Here is a 23586-nt window from a genome sequence, read left to right on the forward strand (position 1 = left end):
ATCTGCCTTCGGCTCAGGTCATGATCCCAGGGTCCTGGGATCGAGCTCCGCATTGGGCTCCCTGCTCCACGGGAAACCTGCTTCTCCCTCTCCCACTCCCCCTGCTTGTGTTCCCTCTCTCACTGTGTCTCTCTCTGTCACATAAATAAATAAAATCTTTAAAAAAAAATAATACCCTCTAAGTCCATCCATATTATTGCAAATGGCACAATCTCATCCTTTTTAATGGCTGTGTCATATTCCATTTAATATATTTTATATATATAAATACCATATCTTCCATACCATACCATATTTATATATATATAATATATATACCTACTATATATTATATATGCTATATATAATTTATATAAATACCTCATACTTCCATACCATACCATATATATATATATATAAATACTACTGTAAATAATATTGTAATAAACATAGAGGTGCATATATCTTTTCAAATTAGTGTTGTTTCCTTTGGGTAAATACCCAGTAATGGAATCATTGGATTATATGGTATTTCTATTTTTAATTTTTTGAGAAAACTCCATACTGTTTTCCACAGTGACTGTACCAATGTACATTCCCATCAACAGTATGTGAGGGTTCATTTTTCTCCACAATCTCATCAACACTTGTTCCTTCTTTTTTTTTTTTTATGCTGGCCAATCTGACAAGTGTCAGGTCATACGTCTTTGTGGTTTTTATTTGCATTTCCCTGATGATGTGTGATGTGGAGCATCTTTTCATGGGTCTGTTGGCCATCTGTATGTCTTCTTTGGAAAAATGTCTATTCAGGTCCTCTGCCCATATTTTTAATCAGATTGTTTGTTTTTTTCGGTGTTGAGTCATACAAATTCTTCATAGATTTTTTTCTGATTTATTAGATCTTTGTGATAACACTACTGTAACTTATTTTGGATTTGTTATTTTTCACCAGATGTAGCTTGCACACTATATTTGCTCAAATGAGATAACATTTTAGTGAAAATTCTTCATCTCTGATTTTATTAGATGATTTATACTACAAATATTTTTTAATAGCAAACTATTTCACAAAGCATGCATTTTACCACCTACATGGCTTAAGTATAAAGAATATATAAAGAGAAAAAGTAAACTGTTTCCAGGGTGTTATGGTTAATTATATTTTACAGTGCCTCTGACTTATCTGTCCTTTGTAGTTCTCAAAGATATTATAACTCAGCAAGTGTTAATGAGTGATTACCATAAGCAAGTTTCTTCTCAGAGTTTCAAAATCTTTATATTCCCACAGAACAGATAAATATTTTTTTCAAATTAATTTAATAACTCAATTTTTGTTTGTAGATTGGCAGGTAAGCAAGCCTGCTAAAAATTAACACACAATCAAAAAGTGTGCTCTAGCGTGGAGCCTACTTTAAATTTTTTTTTTTTAAGATTTTTATTTATTTATTTATTTGAGACAGAGAGAATGAGAGAGAGAGAGCACATGAGAGGGGGGAGGGTCAGAGGGAGAAGCAGGATCCCTGACGAGCAGGGAGCCCGATGCGGGACTCGATTCAGGGACTCTAGGATCATGACCTGAGCCGAAGGCAGTCGCTTAACCAACTGAGCCACCCAGGCGCCCCACGTGGAGCCTACTTTAAAAAAAAGTGCTCTGGCTTCTTCTATTATTATTATTATTTGGTATTTGGTCTGTGGTAACTTTCACTGAAAGTCCTATTTAGCTTTTCTGTATGGATTTTAAGTTTGATATCACATTAATGACTATAATAATATTTACTTAACATGCGTTCATTTCTCAAGAGCTGTAGTCTCCAAGTAATTCTGATTTCTGCTCAGCCCTTATTTTTGGAATAGGACCCTTACATGTGTTTTAAAAAGCCCTGCATTAAAAACATCCAGGTTCAGATCATTACATTAAAAGTTCTTGCTCATCTTCCTACTCAATAGGATTGTGGTCTTCAACCTTTGACTACACAGTGTCTAAGAGCTTTTAAAAAATGCAAATGCCTTGACCTCACACAGGCCAATTATATGACAATATTGGAGGTGGGAAGGGTGACTGGGGTTTTTAGTGGCGTATTTTTGTTTGTTTGCTTTTGTTTTCTTTTAAGAGCCTTACAGATGGTTTCCAAGGTAGAATAACTTGTGACTAGGGACTCTGCGTTGTTATGTTTCGATTTTCACCATCTAACATAGTGCCCTGGAGTAATTGTTCTGAGAAGGCTTGTTGAATGAATGATGTACTAAACATCGCCTCCTGTATTTGCCCATGCCCGCATCCTGAGCGACATGAAGTTGAGTCGAGTTCCAGATTTAGTCATGTTGGTCTTCATTTTCTTAGCACAGGTGCAGCAGTGAACAGCAGTGAGAGTCTCCCTCCATCTTCGTCCGTCAATGACATCTCTTCCATGTCCACTGACCAGACCCTGGCATCCGACACTGACAGCAGCCTGGAAGCCTCAGCAGGACCCCTGGGTTGTTGCAGGTGACTAGCCGCCTGCCTGCGAAACCCAGCGTTCTTCAGGAGATGATGTGATGGAACACACACACACACACACGCACGCACACACGCAGACACGAACGCACACACACATACGCAGACATGCAACTCTAAGAAAATGGCAAGGGAGAGAATCCGAGCCTAAAATTGAAAGCAATCTTTCAGCCTGCTTCTTCTCCAGAGTTCTGTATTGCAGCTAAGCTAAATGTATATTTAACTTCTAGTTGCTCTTGCTTTGGTCTTCCTCCAACGATGCTCACTACAGAAAGCAACTCAAACACAATTAGAAAAGCCTTTTCCATAAAGTGTAATTTTAACGGCTTCAAAACCAGCAACCTGTAACTGCCCTTTCAAATGGCATGACAAGGTGTGCAGTGGCCCCATCCAGCATGTGTGTGTCTCTATCTTGCATCTACCTGCTCCTTTTGGCCTAGTCAGATGGATGTAGATACAGATCCGCATGTGTCTGTATTCATACAGCACTACTTACTTAGAGATGCTACTGTCAGTGTCCTTAGGGCTCTACCAAGACATCATGCCCTGGGGTACCACATGGTCCATTTCATGTGATCTATTACTCTGACATAAACCCATCTGTAATATATTGCCAGTATATAAGCTATTTAGTTTGTTAATTGATTAAGCTGTATGTCTTATAAGAAAACATGTAAAGGGGGAAAAAAAGGGGGGAAGTGAGCTCTCTCGGACCCTTGAAGATGTAGCTTCCAAATTTGAACTGATTAAATGGCACCTGTATACCGATTTGTAGAAAGAACATATGTGATGCTTATGTACAGTGTGGGGGTGGGAGGGGGTGACAGTTTCCAGGTACTAAATGGTTTGGCCTTTAGAAGGAAGATGGGAGGAAGAGCTGACGGTCTTTTCTTTGACAGCAAGCAGGTAGGAGAGACTCGAGTGTAGCACTGCAGTGCGGAGGAAGACCCCAAGGAGAATATTACCCAGATACTAGGAGACACCGACATCCATATTTTAGAGAGTAGACCCCATTTGTCATTTACAAATTATGTGTCACAACTGGAAAGCGCGTGGCACGTGGTGAGGCAGGGTTCCTGCGTCCATATCGGATGGTAAAAATCCCTCCCTGGAACAGAGTGGAATTGCCTCCAGATGATGTCCTTAACAGGAAGTGAGCCTACATAGACTATTTTCAGATTGTGGGTTGTGTTTTCCATAAGTGTCCCACTTCCCAGGTTTATACCCTGCACGGTTTTAAGAAGTAATTACTTTCTTCTTCTGGAATAAAATATATATATATATATTAATTTCTTAAAAATAAACAAACCCAAAACACGGGGTGATCCTCAGGTCAGCATTGGAAAACATTTCCACGGACATAACTATTCCTCAGGGGTTTCCCTGACTCCTTACTATGGCTGATGTTTCATGTTTATTTATTTTCATAAATTCAAACAATTCAAGAAGGGCTGATAATCTGAGTTTTGTACTGCAGTTGATGTAACAGCAATAACTCTCCCCATAAGTTACTGCTGCTAAATAGCGTTAGCAATACGAGTTTGTCTTAAAAGCCATGAAGCATTTTGTGTCAATGTTTAGCAAAATCACCTGAATTCAGCTCAAGTCAAATGAAAGTGCTCTCTTGAGCACTTGCGAAGGCACTGTGAAACATCTTGGTTATATACAAGGCACTCCCAGGGTGACTTCTCAGCAATAACAGGGACCAGGTGGAGGCTTCCCTTCTTATTCACTTTGGTGAAGTGCCCATCACAGCTATTTGCACTCTGACCGTTTTGGTGCTCGCCTATGTGGTGGTACTTCACCTGAAGAAGAAGTGAAACGCACGAAATGGATGGTTGATGAGTGGGATATGACTGGCAAATGGAATCCCTTCAAAAATAGAGCAAACAAGAATGCCGTGCTCTGACAACTGCCTTAAATACAACAATACGGAAGCTTTGTCTCTTTCAAGCAATAGAGCCAACCCCCACCATCACCATGTGCGCCATGCTGCCATTTATGAGACTGCTTCACAGAGGTCATTTGTTTAAAATGGGGAGAAAACAACACAGTAGCCTGTGCAGCTTGTCCCCCGGAATGAAGTGGCCCAGCTTCTTTCTCTTGCTGCCATTTTTTGGGTTACTATCGCAGACGACCTGATTTTTAAAATACCTCTGCATTCACATGGGCTCTCTCAGTTCTCTTTCTGTCACACTTCCCGCCCCCCACTTTAAAAAAAAACTTCTCTGTACCCCTTATCTGTATTTTTCTCTTGCTGTACCTGTGTCCTTTCTATGCCTTTCTTGAACGTGCGCTTAAGTGCAGGGAACAGGCAGCTGTTTGAAAGAAAGTCGCGAGGGTAATTTCATCAGCCACAAAATGACATCAAAAGCCAGAAGGAAGTCTCCAGCCAGCATCCTAGAAGTGCTTGACAGTTAGACTGTCTTCCATGTGTGTAGAAGCGGTGATTTCTTTTCCCTCAGATTAAACCAAGCAAGAACCAGGCAATGCTCCCCTACTATTACTACCTTCCCCAAACTCTGCTAGTCTGATCTCTCCTGTTGAATGGCTCTGGGGAGCTGGTTACCTTTAGCCGAGATCCCCCTTATGGACAAGAAAAAATAAATCCCTCAGATTGAAATCTCATGTACAAATAAAGCAAAGAGTTTGGCTTCTTGCCTGCTTATAGGATGAATTTTACTAGGTTATCGAAGCCAATAGGTAATAAGACAACAAAGAGGATCATCATTTCAAAAGCTCACCAGTCCTTCACCATCTTGGGTCCACTTTATTATAATATCTTCAGGAGGTGATTCTGTTATTATCAAATTCTTAGAATGTATTAGGTTCTGCAGTGAGTCTTTTCTTGAAAAGACAAGTATTTCTTATATAGTCACCTGTTAATTCCAAAGGACTTTCTTGCTTTTCAGACTTGGAAGTGTCAAGTCACCTGGAACTATATTCCTGGAAGAAGGAAGGTCCTGCCTGTGGTTGGGATTCGTTTAGGAATGTGAGGTTGGCAGTCTGAGAGGCCTAACCTTTGCTCACTTCTATAGGGCTGATGGTTTTGCAGTGATCCTTAATGAAATGTTTTGTAGTATTTTGTAGGAGAGATGGCTCTGTGCCCACATGCAGGAGGAATTAAACTGTGGGAGAGCTTGACAAAACCACCACCACTTTGACATATTGATTTATTTTTCGGTCAGTGTGTTCATTTTTAAAAAGAGATACATTGGCCTTACAACCAAATTTCTTCTTGTGGAATAAGAACCCCTAACAATCTTGCACATCTTCAAGAATCTGATGACTGAGCTTTGTAGGAATGTATACCTGAGGTGGACCCGGTCCTGGCCAATTCCCTCCAAGTGGAGCAAGCTGTTTAATTGAAGACCGAGGCAATAGTTTTTGTTCAATCTGCTACCATGATCAGAAAATATTACTTAAGGATACTGATAGCAGCTGACTGGTAAATCATAAAATAGGTCCTGACAAAGGGAATAAGTGGAATAGATGAGATGAGAATCCATCAATCCTTTTATGACCTGCCAGGGGAAAATTAGCAAAACTGACTTTTAAATTTCAAATAGTCATTGCAAAATCTAAATTCTATAAAGCCTACTTCTATTTAATTCTCTTAACATATGACAATCGAAATCTTAAAAACGTTATGCTCTGTAAAGAATGTTGTCACCCAGCTTTGCTGAAAAATTGATCTTCTATAGCTCAGAGAAAGGAATAATACTGTCCCAGCAATCTTTGATCCCGATCACTTTGGGTCTTAAGAGGGACCCCACTCCCCACCCACAAGCTCCCCACCAACATTTTAATTGTGAGTCCTACATTTTCTACAGATGAAATTAAACCAAGCAGGGATACTCCTTTCTGTAAAAACAACAAGCAAGTTACAATGTAAATAATTATATTAGTCATTTTCCATGTGACTAAAATATAAGATTTTGTTATTTGTTTTGGCAGAACTTAGACAGTTCTTTCTTTGTCTGAAATGGTTCACTCTGACCCATTTCCTTGGTCAGTCAAGCTGAAATGGAAGGCCTCTGTTTGTATGTGGACTCCTGTATATCTAACTTTTGATTATGTGGGACCAATGGCCAGTATATTCTAATGAAAACAAATCTCCCAACCCTTGTCTAACATTAAACTGTTCACCTTGCCATGTTTATCTTGCAACAAGACCTAACTTGCACATGCCTGTTATTCTGCATGATTGGACTCAAAAGACTATTACCAATGATAAGAATTGTCCTGTGTCAGTGTTTATAAAATGGACTTAAAGCACACCCACATTCATATACACCTCACCCTTATAGTTCTAGGTCAACCCTGGAAGGCAAAACCATGCATGTCCAGTTTCTTTGCAAGGTCTTAGTGGTGAGAACTGAAAGTCAGCCTGATGGATCAAATGCAATCTCAGTGATGTTTAATAAGGATTTGAAATTATTTAAATCATATCTGTGTTCCTTCTCACTCTCTTTTTTCATTTCTGTTTTCTCCCTTTATTTTCAAAATGTCGGTGGAACAAGAGGGTGAGTGGGGGAGACCTTTGGCTTTTTTGGACTCTTTGTAGGTGGATGCTGACTCAATACATTGTGATTTCTGTTTCTTATGAATTATTAAAAACCAGAGCAAATCTGCTTCCCTTAACATAAAACCAAATCCAAATCCAGACTTTGTTGGAGTTTGCCTGTTGACAATGGTTATTGTGCTGCTCGTTGTCTTGGGTTTCATGTCCTGATAGGAGCTCTGAAGCATCTCACATGATTTCATGGTGTGGTCTGATTATGCCAGGGAATAAATAAGAAATGAGGAATGACCTATCTTCTCACTATGGGTAAAGACTGTGTAATATGTACGTGGCCATAAGGCTATGTGTTCATTTGGGACCGGTTTCACCTAAAAATGACCTTCATTTCTCTCTGCAGATATTAGTTGTGTATCTGCAATTTGGTAAGTTTCTTTGAAGGTATAAAATCAATGAAGGGAAGGAAATCATTTTCTGTGAGGATTAGATGAGTAGAACAGGGTTAAATATCCTTAGGTTAATTTATCAGTATTTCTTTTTCTTATATTACATTATTTTATTATTATGTTCAGTTAGCCAACATATAGTACATCATTAGTTTTTGATGTCGTGTTCAACAATTCATTAGCTTCGTATAACCCAGTGCTCATCACAACCTGTGCCCTCCTTAATATCAGAATTCCTAATCAGTTTAATTATTACCCAAGAGAGAAGGTAAGCAGGTTTTTTGTCCATATGGTAGGCAACCTTAATATCTTGAACTCCCTGGTGAATTAAAAAAAAACATTAAGATTTTGTGGCTTGATAACGAAGTCACTGAATCTATGTTAATTTAGCTGGAAGTATCTGAAAATGTCAAGGAATGGCCTTTCTGTTTCTGTAAATAAAACATTTTATTTAACCAATTCCCTATTAGAAAACCTGGATGATAAATGTGTTTATTCTTTTGAGTTAGCACAAATTATCCTTTTATTTATAAGAAAAATAGAAGCCAAATGCCTTTTGCATCTCTAGCATAGCTTCTATTCCATTTTTAAGCCACAACTCTTTACTCTTTTAATAAAGTAAGTTTTAAAATGGCCACATATGGGTACCTGAAAATACCTCCAATATTAAGAAGGGAAATTGCATTCCACTAGATTGCTCTTGGATAGAAAGGGTCAGAAGGAGATATTGGTGCATTGTAGGTACCATAAATGTTACCAAATATTTGGGTAATTTGACTTACTTTTGCACTGAGGAGAAGAAAGGAGTCCTGAGAATTACCTTTCCTGCAGCTACTTATGTAAGGACCAACCTAGAAGGATGGTTCTGTTTGCTCAGTAACTGCACTGGGTTTTGCCCAAGGTAGAAGTTTTTGATATTATCGGTTCATCAGAATGCTATTCGTACTTGCAGCGTGCTTTCCCCCCAAGGGCTTTGTAAGGCATGCCCGGAACACATTTACAAGTAGTGATGCACACTGAACATCCCACTGTCTCAGATCACTTCCTGTCAGGGGCCACTGCACGGGGCACGTTCTCGCTCTCAGCTCCAGACCGAATTCAATCTGCTCAACCTTTTACAGAAGTGTGTTCTGTTTTAGTTACTGAAAACAAGCTGTGGAAATGGACATTTCTTGAACGCGTGAAATGTGATGACATATAACACAAACGAGTCAAACGCTCGGTTGGAATTTCCTGCCCTTTCTATGTCACGTATTTCTTGCTTTAAAGACATGCTTCTCCTGCAATTTCAGAGGATCCACTTTCACTCCATGGAGTGGGTGACTTCACCTCCTTGTCACCGAACTTCTGGTCCTGTCCTTCTCTCCACCCCCCCCCCCCCCCCCACATCTTGTCTGGAATCTTTCTGTTTACCCAACAGTCTAGATTGTTTGCAACTCAAAAGCAGGTGCAAAATGTGATTCATCTTAAAAAACATTCCACACTCTGACTAGGAAATTGTCTCACTCGTAGTTTGCCTGCTATCAATGCTTGTCCATTCACATTGGTGAAAATATTGTCTATGAGAAATTTACACAAAATCGATTTTTAGGACCCAAATAATATTTTACATGGACTAGGGCAACTAGTAATATTAAAGTATTTCTTTTATAAAAGCAACTCTTTGAAAAGCAATTGCTCCTTCCTTAATGTTAATACATTACACACTTGGATTAGGTGCAAATTAAGCTCTAAGAAAACAGCTCTGAATTTCCACTTTGATTTCTGAGCTACATTTTAAAGTCGTACCTTCATTCACTCCAAAAACATTTATGGGACATCTGTCTATGTGTCCTAGGTAGGAGACAAATACGGCATAGTCTTTATCCTCAAAACTTCAGAGTAAATACATCTTTCAGTGTAAAAATCAGTAGCTAAAGCACAATATTTCTATCTCATTTGTTTACTTTCTTTTAAAATAACAATGTGTTCAGATTAGTGGTGTGACCTGAATGAGTCCATTTTTATTACTCCCTTAAAGCAATGAAATAAGAAATCTGCTTCTTTCAATGTTATCATTTTGTCAAAATGACTCAGCACAAAAGAATTTTGGATATTTTCCATGACGTTATAGGAGATCAAACCATTTTTACATTTATTAAAAAAATAGCATGGAGATAAAAAATACAAGTAGATCTGCATTAAGTCAGTGGGGAAATATGTGTATCTGCACTCTTGTTCCTTTAATTAAATGGTAGACTGCTATCTTTTGGTATGTTTTAAACAAATGTCAGTCTCCGGATAAAGGGAGAAATGTGATGACACCCTGAGACCTTATCAACGACTTACGGTATCGGTATCCTGAAAAGAATAGATAAAAGTTTCTGAGGCCAAAAAACAAAACAAAACAAACAAACCAAAAACCAAAAACAACATGATGTTTCTTTTCTGCATTACATGACGTTTATTTTGATACAGTTTCCTCTGAGAGTGAGTAAGCTCAGAGGCTGGGCTCGAGGCTCATATTTCTGGCACCAAAATCTCTAATCAGCAAATGACATCACAATGGATACTGGAGTCTCTCTGTAGTGATACTCTCATAGGAAGCCAAATCTCTGAAATTTGTGCAGTCTGTGGGTAATGAGTGGAGCCCTGCAATGACTTAAGACAGAATTTAGTTATTTTTTATTAAAAATTCCAACTCAGAACATCCCTGGATATCTGAACCAGAAATTGGACATTGAGCTCTGAGCATTCACACTCACCGGTTCACGTCACAAATATTGACTGAGCACTTCAGTTACTCAAGGACTGTTCTTGGCACACACAGTTGTGATGAATTCAGGCAATCTTCTTGCCTTTATTTAGTCTATATTCTAATGGAATAAGGTAGTGGAAAGCATTAAGAAACAAAACAAAGTAGGTTAAAAGGATAAGGCTTGATAAGGGATACTATTTAGATGAGGTGGTCAGGGAGGGCCTCTCAAAAAATATGATATTTGAGCAGAGACCCAAATAAAGTAAGAGAGTGAGCCGTATTCGTATTTGAGGCAAAAGCAAGTACAAGCGCCCTGGGGTAAGAACCTATATATATATATATGGGTAAAAGCCCTGGAGTGAGAGCCTGTGTTTGTTCGTGTGTGTGTGTGTGTGTGTGTGTGTATGGCATGACCAAAAGCCTTGTGTGGGTGAAGCAAAATGGACAAGAGAAAGTGTGATAGTAAGTGAAATTGAAGAGTTAGGCAGGGGTGAGAGCATGGCAAGATCTTGGGATTTTATTCTAAATATAGGAAGATGATGGATAGATTTGAGCAGGGAAATGATATAATCTAAATTTTCTTTTTAAAAGGATCTCTCTGGCTGCTGAGTAGAGAGAGGAGGTTGAGAAGAAAGATAAGAATGGGGACAAAGAGGCTCTTGTAAGATATAACGGTAGCACAGAAAGATACCATGGGGCTTGGACTAGAGAGTGGAGGGGCTGGGAAGGGGTGGATAGAGGACAAAACTAAGATGTATTGTGAAGGCAAAGTTGACAACATTTGCTGATGGATTGATATGTGATATGAAAGAAGGAGATCGGGATAATTCCAGAATTTTTAAAAATCTAAACCATCAAGTAAGTAATGGTGTGCTTGACCGAAGTGGTAAACAATGGGTTAGGAGCACATTTGGGAAGAAAATCATACTTTTTTTGGAAATGTTAGTTGGAGATATTTATTAGATACCCTAGTGAAGTAGCAGGAGTGTCTACGAGGCTGGACTAAGGGAAGAAGTTGAGCTGAAACATAAATCTGTGCATAATCAGCTTGTAAGTGTTACTTATTTTTTTTTTTAATTTTATTTATCTGACAGAGAGAGAGACAGCGAGAGCAGGAACACAAGCAGGGGGAGTGGGAGAGGGAGAAGCAGGCTTCCCGCTGAGCAGGGAGCCCGATGTGGGGCTTGATCCCAGGACCCTGGGATCAGGACCTGAGCCGAAGGCAGACAACCAACTGAGCCACCCAGGTGCCCCGTAAGTGTTATTTATAACCATGAGACTATAGATCACCAAGAGACTGAGGGTAGATAAAGAAGAGAAGTCCAAAGATGGAGGCCCCTCTTGTTCCAACATATAGAAGTTAACAAACATTTGAGTATCCTGAGGAATGTCCAGTGAGGCAAAAACCAGGAAAGTGTGCTATCCTGGAAGCCAAGTAAAGGTGTTTAAAAAATGAGGGGTTGGGCACCTGGGACAATGCTGCTGAGTGGCTGAAGAAGATGGGGACTGAAGACTCACAACTGGACTTGATTTTTATGAAGGTCATTGCTGACCTTTATTAGAGCATGTTCTCTGCAGTATTGAGCAAGAAAGCATGACTCTAGTGAGTTCAAGAGAACATGGGAAGTGAGGAATTAGAAATAGGTAGAGAAAATTCAAGAATTTTTTTCTGGAAAGTGGAAATTAGACATAAATATGACATGAGAGAATTTTAAGAAAGCTATTATAGCGTGGGTTTATGTTGATAGGACTAATACGTAAAGAGCAAAATTCATAATATAAGAGAGAAAGAATATTTATTTGAAGCAGTAATGTGCTTGAAAAGGCCAGAGGGATGTGTACGTCTGAATGGGAGGGGCACTTGGCTTGGTTAGAGCAGGTGGCACAGTCATTGTAGCAGGAGGTATGGTCTTATGTATAGATTACCTGTAGACAGTTGGGTGGATATGAGGATGGAACATAAGGACATACTCTTCTGGTATTGTTTTCTCATTAAAAACAGGTTATCAGTAAGTTAGGTTATATAAGTAATGTTACTAGCTGAGAATGTGAAGGGAAAGAGCTTATGGAGGTTTGAGAAGTGTGACATTGACCTTGAAAAGTATGAAGTTAAGTTACTAGACAGTGATGAGAGCCATGTGAACCATATTTATATAGCTATAAGTGGGACAAGTCAACATGGTGGCCTTTTGCTCTCCAGCCATATTTAGTTTCTCAGGTGCAGGTTAGGAATAAGAAGGAATTGGAGTTAGCCAGAGTTGAGCTGGGTGTTTTTCCTTACCTGATGAGTACAGTGGTGGAAGAGAATATGTAGGGATTTGGGAATAAGGAAAAGAATAATTATGGCGAGGAACCACTGAAGCTGAGCTGGTCAGGGAGGGAAGCAATAACCTGAGGGGATGATCGCCATTAGCAAAGTCAATGGCTTGTCGCCTCTTTGGGAGTTTCTAAAAATTGTTGGAGTGATGGTGCTAAAGGAAAGACCTAAGAAGGGGATAGGTGATAATGAGACAGTGAATGCTTGAAATGGAAGTTTTGGCAATGGTGCAGTTATTGGTAATGGTATGGAATAAGGAAAACTGTGGGCATGGGTGGTTGATGTTCATGCAGGGGGAGATCAAGATTTTCAGAAGTGAGCAGCTCAAGGAGCTGAGTGGCCAAGTTGGTGGATAGCAGAGGAGTGGTGGTTTGGGGGGAAAACCAGTTGATTAGGTGCTAAAATAATTGGTCATGTGACATGTACTTCTATGGAGTTATTAGGGGAGTGGGAGGATCTAAGTTCTGGAAGTAGCATCAAAGAGCAAAGCAAGACCTACCCCTCCCCTTCAGGCTAATGACATGCAGATTGTGGGAGGGAAAATGGCCATCCTTGGGAGGGCTGCAAGAAGCAGTAACCATATTTCAGAAAAGATTTAGGGGAGGATGATGGCAGCTGGAAGGTTCTAGAACGTATAATGGAAAGTAGAGAGGGAATAGTAGGAGTAGAGAGGGAATCAGAGTTTGAAGCGAATGAGGGAATATGCTGAGCAATATGGGGATAAGCATAATAGTGAAGGCAAATGACATGTGATTTGGATGATTTTGGCAATAGGTGATCAAGGATAGGGCAAGATGGCCCAACTCTAGAGATTGCTTTGGTGTGGTATGTAATGGATTCTAATGAATCATGAGGAGGCAGGGAATGTGTGTGAGGGATGGAAGGGGCATAGTGTTCACAAAAACAGGTAGTATGCTGAGGGCCAATTTAACTCCTTATTCAAACGATACAGTACTTTCTACTTGAGAAATGTAACCCTCCCTAAATGGGCTGGTCTCCATGCGCTTTAGCTCTCCAGGGGCCCAAAAGGTAGCAGCTACACATGGTCCATAAATTAAGACTATTATTCAGTCCTGGACCCAAGCCACAAATGGCGCATTAAAAAACACACATCTGCTAAACTTTCTATTCGAAGATCTACAGTAGGTTTGGTAGGTTTCCACAGCTTGGGGAGCTGTTAGTTCTTCACGTTGTTTTGCAGCAAGGAGCTTTTAAGCTGGCCAGTCAACTCATTCTCTACTTGTGCAATTAAAAAGATTATAAAGAGAATAATGAAATAGGCCTTTGGGAGCTACAAGTCCACACTCTTATTCTGTGCTTTGTGAGTTCCAACAAGTCAGAATGTGTCTGGCTCGGGCTGCTTTATTTGAACAAAAGGGTGGAAGCTGCCTGGGTGCTGTTTTCTGATCTCCTGGTGGTGTGTGAGTGAGTCATTATGCCCAAGACCACCCTGATGGTGCACATTTAGTAGGTCATTTTTTTTAAAGATTTTATTTATTTTTCAGAGTGGGAGAGAGCACAAGCAGGGGGACCAGCAGGCAGAGGGAGAAGCAGACTCCCCACTGAGCAAGGAGCCCAATGTGGGACTTGATCCCAGGACCCCGGGATCATGACCTGAGCCGAAGGCAGCCGATTAACCGACTGAGCCACCCAGGTGCCCCAATAGGTCACTTTTATTTCACTAGAAAGGCCCCCTAGGGTCTGCCCTGAAGGCACTTAAGCACATACTTTTCCATGGACTAGGGGAGCCCCTGACCCAAACTGCTAAGCTCTCTGATAACTTCCTACTTATTCTTTAGGACTCATAGTCATGGCTCTGCAGTGCCTTTCCCAGCCTCACTTTTGTGACCTCGAACTACTTTCACAGAACATCATCGTATGCGGTAGTTATTTATACACTAGATACCCCAGGCACCAAGTCTAGTGCTGGTGGGGCATGTGGAGGGATCAATATTCACTAATGGTGATGCTGATGTGAATCTAGGCACATTCACTGGTTATATTCTTAGACTTTCATTGTCTTTTACCCAATACCTTTAAAACTGAACATAATCTTCAGTGTCCACAGAGAGTTGATGTGAGACAGTTATGGGTGGTTCTTGGGACATTATTCTCAGATCATGGATGTAATTGTATGATCTCGGGGAGAAAGGACACCTTGGGTTATCTCTTCCTTGCCATCAAATCTCTGGCGGATTATCCGGGCAAAGGTAAGATTAGCGCTCCTGGGACAAGGACAGAATTATATCCTCTGTTGGTGACCATGCTGGCCAAATTCTTGAGGCCAGAACTCTATTTTCTAGAAGCTGGAATACCCTTTCAGTAGAAAGAATTTGAGGGCTGACAGCTACCATTTATTGAGCACTTACAATATGTACTGTGGGAGTCAGTTAACTTAGTCATTTCTCAAAACAACAACAACAACAACAAACAAACACAAACAAACAAACAAACAAACAAACAAAAAACCCAATAAGGAGGAGACTCTAGTATTATCCTACTTTACAGAAAAACAAATTGAGGCTTACCAACATCATGTAACTTTTCTTAAATTCTTATAGCTACAAAGTGGTAGAACTGAGATTTGAAATCCAGGTCTCTGATTCCGATATTATGCATATCATTTTCTGTGATGCTACTTTAAGCAGGATGCTATTCTGCAATGAAAGGAACACTGAGGTTTATGGCCAGTATCACAGTCTTTAAATTCTCCTGAATTTCCCAGGGGCGATAATTATATCAATGATTTAAACTATCCTGCCTGGAAATGACTTATTTTTTTTTTTTAATTTAAGGCTCAGCTTGTGAATAAATAAATAGGAATGAGATTATTTAAATTTCCCTTCAAGTTTTTAGTCATTTCATAATAAAATGACATATAGAAACAACATTTAAGAAGCATAGACTTCAGTTGGCCTACTGTCATACACAATTCTCTTTTAAATGTTCTCTGGAGGATACCTAGCCATATGGTTTGGCTAGTGAAACCAACATTATAGACCCAACACTTGGAAGCAAATCCTTTCTCCTGAGCTCATAATTTAAGAATCATTCTAGTTACCTAAATAGTTTTAAAGAAGTCTATACAGGATGTAGCAAATGAACTCTTGATACTATCTACTTATTTCCATTTTATTTTTGTCAATTTATAGTTGATATTTTCTGGGCCTTTAGCTGAATTAATGGAAGAACTAAAGGAAACCCAGATGAAAAAGCTACTCATGGTATCCATCAATCGAAGGTCATCATCACTGAGATTGATAATTAAAATTAGCAGCAGCATCCCTCATTAATCAAAGATCAGATTTATGGCTAACTCTCCATGCTGGCACTCTATGGAATAAAGGGTGGAGATGGAGGGATTTAAGATCAGTAAAATACAATTCTACTCTCTTAGGTTAGGAAGCTCCATTTATTAATAGAGCTATCAAGAGAGCTAACTGGCAGTCACTGGGATAGTCACATTACATATCACTTTTAAATATTACAATGTCCCTATTTGGTAGGATTTATTGCCTCCACTTTACAGATGAAAAAACTGAGGCTCAGAAAAGTTAAATGACTTGTCATTCATTGCTGTGCATCTTTGCCTAAGGCATGTCAAGGTGCATATGTAGGTCTGTTTGGCTCTCTGTCCTGCTATTTCCATTCTACCATGCTGCTTCCTAAAATGTTTCTTATTGGTGAAGAAAATAATCAGATGTGGAAAAGACTAAAAGATATATACACAAAATGGGAGCACGAGGTAATTAATTCTGAGTTGAGATCCTAGAAACTTTATAGGGGAACTGACATTTGATTTGGCTCTTTAAAAAAAAAAAAGGGTAGGACTGTGCCAGGTAGAAGGAAGGTAGTGAAGATGGACATGACAATAGAAGGTGGAAATTTCCAGAGGCACGAAATGGTATGGTAGGGATGGGGAAAGTGGTAGGAGATACAAATAAAACTGCAGGTCACAGTCTTCTACACCATGTGAAGGGCATATCCTGTGGGCAAGTGAGAGTCTTCACATGATACTAGGTAGCAAGGCCATGATATGGTCAGATGGGTGGTCTAGAAGGGGCACCCTGCAAAAGGAGAGATGCTTTCATCAAAGATGAGGAGGAACTGATCAAAGAGAGTAGACTCAAAAGGCAGGGATGAGTGGACTGGATGGTACTTGGTGAGTGAATTCAAGAGTGAAGAAGAGTGGAGAGAAAAATGAGAATGAACATTCAGGGTATCCTTTCTGTCCACTACATGCTGTGCTCAGCTTTCACATCATCTACCTTATTGAAACCATGTAACAAGTCCATGAGGGGAGTATCTTTGTTATTCCCAGTCTACAGCGAAAAAAGTGATGCCTAGAAGTCTCAGTCACAGTTAGTGATTTGTGGAAAATCTAAATGCAGGCAGGGTAACTGCATGGCTTTTGATGAAGGATACATGCATCCTTCAACTCCTTGGATGAGTCCAATGTTTTCATTCGCTAGGACAGGGACTGGGAAGAAATGGAAATGTATATAGAGAGACCCATTGAGATCAACATCGTACATTTTGAGTTTAACTTTTCTATATGATATCCAGGTGGAAGTATCTGGTTAAAGAATCGGAAAGAGAGGGAGAACAGGAAACCAAAGGTGAAGAAGATATCATTATTATAGATAGTGGTTAAAACCCAGGGACCACAAAAGTTTGCTTGGTGGAAGGATATACACAAAAGTGAATGGTGACAAGGTTGGATGCTCTAAAGACTGTTTTCCCCTTTGAAAATAAGTAAGTAAACACAGACATAGAACCTTCTAACAACACAATCCTATAAACTCAAGCAGTCTTTATTTCCAGTTATGCCTTTTGTGAATTTTTGTTCTAGTGTGAGAAATATTTACTTGCCTGGCTTCTTAAAATCATTGCCTTATTGGAGTATGAAGAGTTATTCTCCCCAAACTCTAGCTCCAGAGAGCCTTGGGCTCCTCTAGACGGTCACCATCACTCATGTGCATAAACTTGTCAAAATTGGACCTTGAAGCATTCACGTCTTAAAATTATTGTCAACAAATACATTTTCAACTGGGAGGAACAATATTGTAAAAATTAGAGGCCAAATGGTTGGTTTTTCTCCCAAACTTGTCTCCTTCTCCTTCTGGGCTATCCACTCCATCCCCTGCCTTTGCCAGCAGTCCTGGGGACAGAATCCCAGGTGACAACAGAATAGTAGGCCTGAGTGAGAGAAACATGTCACTATGTAGCACACAGGCCAGCAGTTTAACCGAGAGGGTCACGGGCACGCCATCTCACTGCCTGCATTGCAAGGTGTGTTTGCTGGGGGATGGAGAAAAGGTCTGAGAGGACAGAGGTGTTCCTGTGGCGTAGTGTAGCGAGCGTTGCTTCTCAACCTCCAGAGAGCGGGAAGAACGGTTCTCCAAGCCATCTAGCCATTGCAGAGACTCAGTTCAGAAGGCCAGAGTAATTCATGGCGTGACTCCTTAAATGCTTGTACAATTTCCCTCTCTAAGTGCATTCTGCACAGGAGACATGCATCTGTGGGACTGGCCAGGCAGACAACAGGCCTTGAGAAGGGGCCTTTTTTTACAAAATCCAAAATTCTCTGTGTCAAGTCACCTCACAAAGAAAAACTGAGCAGTGGCGAGGGAAGAATTTAAAGAGCAAATCAAAGGTTCCTGGTGATTCTACTGTATTTTATAAAACCGTTTACATTTCTCTTTTTGGTCATGGCGAGGTCTGTTAACACAAACAGCACAGCCACAAAGTACTCTTTTGATTTTAATAACTCATCTGATATGTATTTATATATATTTATATATCTGCTTATCTTCATTTCCTCAGCAAAAGGGGAAATAAAAATATTGATCTATAAAATAAGCTGATGATAACACAATGCCAAAAATAGCTTATGTTAAGTGCAAGGGGTGAAGCTTGAAAGCAAGCTAAATTGCAACAATGTATTGATTTAACATTTTAAATACAAGACTTGCAATAAAATAATTCTTGAGATATGCTTCTCATTTTTAGTTTACTTTTTAAAAACTACTCTCTATACACATATCCAGTTGTAACACTTGACAGTAGCATTAGGGGGCATGATATAACTTTGGTACACATTGCAGATATGGATGGGTAATGTCTGTAAATGATATTCCTTCACCAGTTAGAGCACTGTACAGCAGGGGACCAGCACCTGATCCCAGATAATGTTCCCACCAGAACCCCAGAGCCCTTCCCAGATCCATCGGAGACAGCGGGAGCAAGCAGGCTCACTGGATCCATATTGTGTTTCCTCTCTCGGTTCTCCTGGGTTCCACTGTCAGCTCCCCAAACGTGGAAAAAAACTGCTCCATTTCTTTCTGAAGCATGTCATTTCTTTTCTCGGCATCTTCTTTTGCTCGCTCGGCGTTTCGCATTTTGATTTCTATCATTGTGAACTTTTTCCTTTCTTGATCCAGTTCATCGTGGAGGCTCATCATTTCTGTTTCCAAAGTCAAGTTTCGCTGTTCTAAGCTAGATAGGGTGAGGGAGGGAATAAAGGATAAAGTGATTTTATTCACTTGAAACGTGACAGGGATACAAATATTTTCTGAACTCTTATCTCTACAATGCTTAGGAAATTGTAATGGGCCCTTGCAAATCAGTAAAGCAAGGTCTAATGATTTAAAAGATGTATTTTTATTAATTTGTTCAATCATTCATTCATTCTATTTGCTAGGATGATTTATTATCATTTTAACAAGAAGCCCCTAGGACCTCGCTTGGAAGCACTTAATTGTCATTTGATTGTGAATGAATGAATGTCAGCACAGAGAAGCTAGAGGCTGATTGTCAGGGAGCATAGAATGGCAGATGCAGGAGGCAACCCAAACCACAGGGCTTCCTGGAGTCATTTCAGATAAAGCTGGCTTCACTAAAGGAAAAGGGGAAGTCTGATAAAGTTGGGAGAGAAAGAGGACATCATATTTGCTTTCAATCAAAGGAAAAATAATGATAGTGAAAATGTCATTGCTGGGTAGCTCAAGTCTCTTCTGCCAGGAAGTTACTAATCAAAATAAAAGTGGCATAGCAATATTAGTATCAGAAGAAAGAGATTTTTTTAGCAAAAAGCATTATTACCATTAAAGATGACCATGACTTAATGATAAAAGGACCAATTCATCACAGAGATATAAACAATACTGAACTTTTATTCACCCAGTAGTCTAGCCTCACATTATTCAATATAAAATATAACAAAATTATAAGGAGAAATTGATAATCTATCATAATATTAGGTGATTTTTCTTTCTCAGAAATTATAGATCTGATAGAAATTAGAAGAAAAGTAGAAGGATTGAACAACTTGACTAACAGACTTGATCTATTAGTCCTATATAGAACCCCAAACGAGTAAAAAGAGAATAGTTTTTACCAGGTCAAATAATTGATATCATGTAAACAAATTTCTCCACAGTAAAGTTAGAAACTAATTTTGGGGGTAAAAGAATATCAAACTCACACGTTTAAAAGCTAAACAACACATATCGGTGATTGATAACTAAACAAAGTATTATCTATCTATCTATCATCTATCTATATCACCTATCCATGAATTTGTCTAACTTCAATATTTTAAGGGATGGAGTTTAAAAGAAACTGAAAGAGAAATGTATGATTGCAAATAGGAACAATCAAAAATTAACTAGAACAGTTAACCTCTTCTATTTCTCTGGCTTGGGCCCCTGGCAGCTTCTCTGCCCCACTTTGTTGTACAGCAGGGGACCAGCCCTCTGGCAGGTAAGAATGCTACAGGAGGAGGGCCCACTGAGATGACATTCTACTGGAAAGTTCCATTATTTTCTCAAAGTCTCTGAAATGTGCCATAGATCACAGAACATAAATAGGCCACCAATGTTCTCACAAATGAATGTGTACATTGGCAGCCATTCAGAATAGCTTTTTTTCCCCTCTGTTAATACAAGTTTAAAGTGTTATCTCTTGCTTCCCAGTGCTAAGTGCTAAGTTATCATCATGTACTGGCAGAAATTCAGAGTGCTGATAGCCAGTGGTTCCAAAAACTACATTCAGAAATGAGAGTTACCTTATAAGCTGATGGCATTTTTCTTCCTCTGTAAACCTCCTGTCACTTGGCATTATATAGAAAAAGTCAAACCAAGTTTCTGTTCAGCAAGGTTTACAAAGACTACTTCCTAAGAAAGTCATTTTTCAACTTAATGTATAAGTAGGACTTTAGGTTATATTTGCTTTACCAAAGCTCTTGAAAATCTGTATCTTTTAGCCTGATAACTGACTGATGGATGGCACACAAATTAAATTACATTGAAGCCAACTTTATGGATAAAGAAGCAGCCACGTGGGGTCTGGACGCATGCAGCTACCGAAGCAGGACAAAGACTGACGTCCACTCCTCTGCGGACCCCGGAGCACCCAGGAAGCAGGAGGCCCACAAAGCCACACAGCCTGAAACTGGGGCGGAGACCACAGCGGGGCAGCTTCATGCTGAACTGAGCCTTAAGCCTTCTCCTACTTGAGAGTTAAGTGTCCTCCCGCCTACATTAAGCTGAAAGGAGAACATAAAGACCATCCGTTTTAGAATTTCCGCAACCATGGTGAAAATGCAGGGGAGGGACATTCTGGTTTCTGGCCCAAGGTGCTGTTTGTGAGCCCTGGGCTCCATTCTCCAGTCCCACCTCTCAAGCCCACGGAACATGTGACAGTTGGGGCGCTGTAAACACAGGACACTTGGCCAACACCCCTTATCCTGCTACGGCTGCTTCCCCGGAGAAGTTGTTAGGCACACTTCTACCCTGGTCATCTTATGAGAAGATATAAACTGATATAAATTAGGGTTTAGCATAATCGCTTCCTTGTAACTCATAGCTTTTGCTCCTTGTTTATCCTACAATTTCCCTTGTCCATACAAACGCTCTTCTCAAAAACTTCCAATCTCAGAATAAAAGCCATGGGCGCCTGGGTGACTCAGTTGGTTAAGCGACTGCCTTCGGCTCAGGTCATGATCCTGGAGTCCCGGGATCGAGTCCCGCATCGGGCTCCCTGCTCGGCAGGGAGTCTGCTTCTCCCTGTGACCCTCCTCTCTTTCATGTGCTCTCTCTCTCTCTCAAGTAAATAAATAAAATCTTTAAAAAAAAAAAAAAGCCAGACTTAAAATGATCCCCAAGGTCCTATGTCACTGGGCCCTGTTCCCTCTCTGAGGCCCCTGCCCATCCCATCTCGTGACATTTCCACTGGCTCTTCTCCCAGGTAACCGCACGGCTTCCTCTGTGACCGCCTTCCAGCAGTCGCTGCCGGGGACCTTACACCTCACCAATGCTTCTTACCCCTCGTCCCTGTGTTAGTCTTCCACTCAGCATCTGAGCTACTTTACTTCTTGATCTGTCTCTGCAGTGGAATGGAAACAGGTTCCATGAGGGCTGAGTTTTTGTCTATTTTATTCACCACTGAACCCTTAAGGCCTGGCGCTGAGCCCGGCGGACAGCGGACACTCTCTCCAGCATTCAACGATTAAAAGAAGGAAAAATAAAAGATCTGTTTCTTTTGACACCTTTTCTTCACCCTCATTTCATCCTCTTGCCATCAGTGAAAACAGGCTCCTTACTTTCCATTTACCCCAGACCCTCCCTTCCCCGTCCGTAACACAACCCCACACATTTAATAACAGAAGATAGCATTATGGAGCAACAATTCTGTGCCAGGGACAACGCTCAGTGATTTCTCACATGCTTTTAAGGTAAAAACCACTCATATTTCAGTTTTTCACAGTAAGAACCCGAAAGCTCATAGACCACTTTCCCCAAGTCCCACAGCTTATAAGTGGGGAAGCCTGGACTCGAACTCGGGTCTCTAGCTCTGGAGCCAGCATGTTTAACCTCCTGTGTGAACCTATCCTTGCAGGAGGAGGCGGTTGCAGCCTCTCGGGCAGCTAGGAGCTCCGGATTTTCCTCACCTCTTTATCCTGGACTCATACTCTATCTTCTGTTTGGTCATCTCCTGTTTCAGGCTGGACACTAAACTGTGCAGTGCACTGTGGTTGCTGGTGTTGTTGCCCACAAATGTCTCACTGTTGTCGCTGCTGCTGGTGGCACGACTACTTCGACCTCCCACACTCCTCCGGTCACTCTTGTTTTCATAGTCCCCAGGGTGGGAGAGGTCGTCCTGCGGGGGCCCATCCAAAACAGGGTCCTCAAAATTAGCCCCGTAAAAGTCTTGCTCTGGGCAGGTGGTGGTGGAGGAGCGACAGGAGTTGGAATTCTCGGGGAGGGAGATTTCACAAGAGGAAGTGGACCAGGTGGCGCTGTCGATGCTCTGCTTGTCATCAAGGTTCATCATGGAGAACTGTTGATGGACGTTGTCATAGGTGGAGAGCCTGTTGTGCTGGCCTGACTCTCCGGCTTGCTCTTTCTGCTTGTTATCCCTCAGGGTCACATAGCCATTGGGCAGCCAGCTCATGCTACGACCGTTCATGGGGCTCCCAAGAGCGTCGGGGTTCAAAATGCCCATTCGCACCGTTCCGTTCTGTACACTGTGGGTGCCCATTTTGGTACCAGACCCCTTCAGGGAAGAGGTCCTTCTGGCCTGTAAGCTCCCATTGGGAGTGGTTTGGGTTTTCTCCAGACCTTCTACATTACTGCTGCTGAAGGACCCATTAGTGACTATCCCACTGCCCTTATTGAAGGCAGGATTCTTTTTGACCATGAGAGGGGGGCTCCTAGACACATCCAGCTTGTGAACGCTGTTCCTTGGGCTGTTGGTTTTACTACCTGGTAGAGCTGTGGGGGATCCATTATCCATGCCGCTTCTCTGGGGAGACTCGGACTTGTCCCAAGAGCACCGCCTACCAGGACTGTCCTTGGTATTATTGTTCTCCTTGTTCTGTAGCTGACCCACGGTGGCTTTCTTTGGAATTTCATTGTTGTTGTTGCTCACTCCATCTTGGGGTTTGCTTTGCAGTTCTGCATCTTTGGGGAAGAGGCGATCATGTTTGCCAATCATCACTGACATCAACTGCTGGACCACCACAGTGCCTGCAATTGCACCGGAAACACAGTAGTATGAGTGAAATAGTTTTATTTCCCACCTCGAAAG

General features: G+C 40.8%; 2 protein-coding genes across 8 annotated transcripts in view; one reads left to right on the forward strand and one right to left on the reverse strand.

Annotated features, from left to right (window-relative positions):
• LOC118010369 (mitogen-activated protein kinase 10-like) overlaps nucleotides 1–3241 on the forward strand; it is a 46672-nt gene extending 43431 nt beyond the window's left edge. The window contains exon 4 of the mRNA XM_035004594.1: nucleotides 2326–3241. Coding sequence (XP_034860485.1) covers nucleotides 2326–2468 — 143 coding nt within the window. The 3' untranslated portion in view covers nucleotides 2469–3241. The remainder of the gene's footprint in view (nucleotides 1–2325) is intronic.
• Nucleotides 3242–15900: 12659 nt separating this feature from the next.
• The window catches only part of ARHGAP24 (Rho GTPase activating protein 24), a 508514-nt gene continuing 500828 nt past the window's right edge, over nucleotides 15901–23586 (reverse strand). For all 7 annotated transcript variants that reach the window (XM_035004596.1, XM_035004595.1, XM_035004599.1 and 4 more), the window contains 2 exons: nucleotides 22448–23525; nucleotides 15901–18993 (listed from right to left, as the gene is read on the reverse strand). In XM_035004596.1, the coding sequence (XP_034860487.1) occupies nucleotides 18750–18993; nucleotides 22448–23525 (1322 nt within the window). In that variant the 3' untranslated portion in view covers nucleotides 15901–18749. The remainder of the gene's footprint in view (nucleotides 18994–22447; nucleotides 23526–23586) is intronic.

Source organism: Mirounga leonina, unplaced genomic scaffold (assembly GCF_011800145.1).
Source record: "Mirounga leonina isolate KUSES-001 unplaced genomic scaffold, KU_Mleo_1.0 Mir_129, whole genome shotgun sequence".
Taxonomy (NCBI): Eukaryota; Metazoa; Chordata; class Mammalia; order Carnivora; family Phocidae; genus Mirounga; species Mirounga leonina.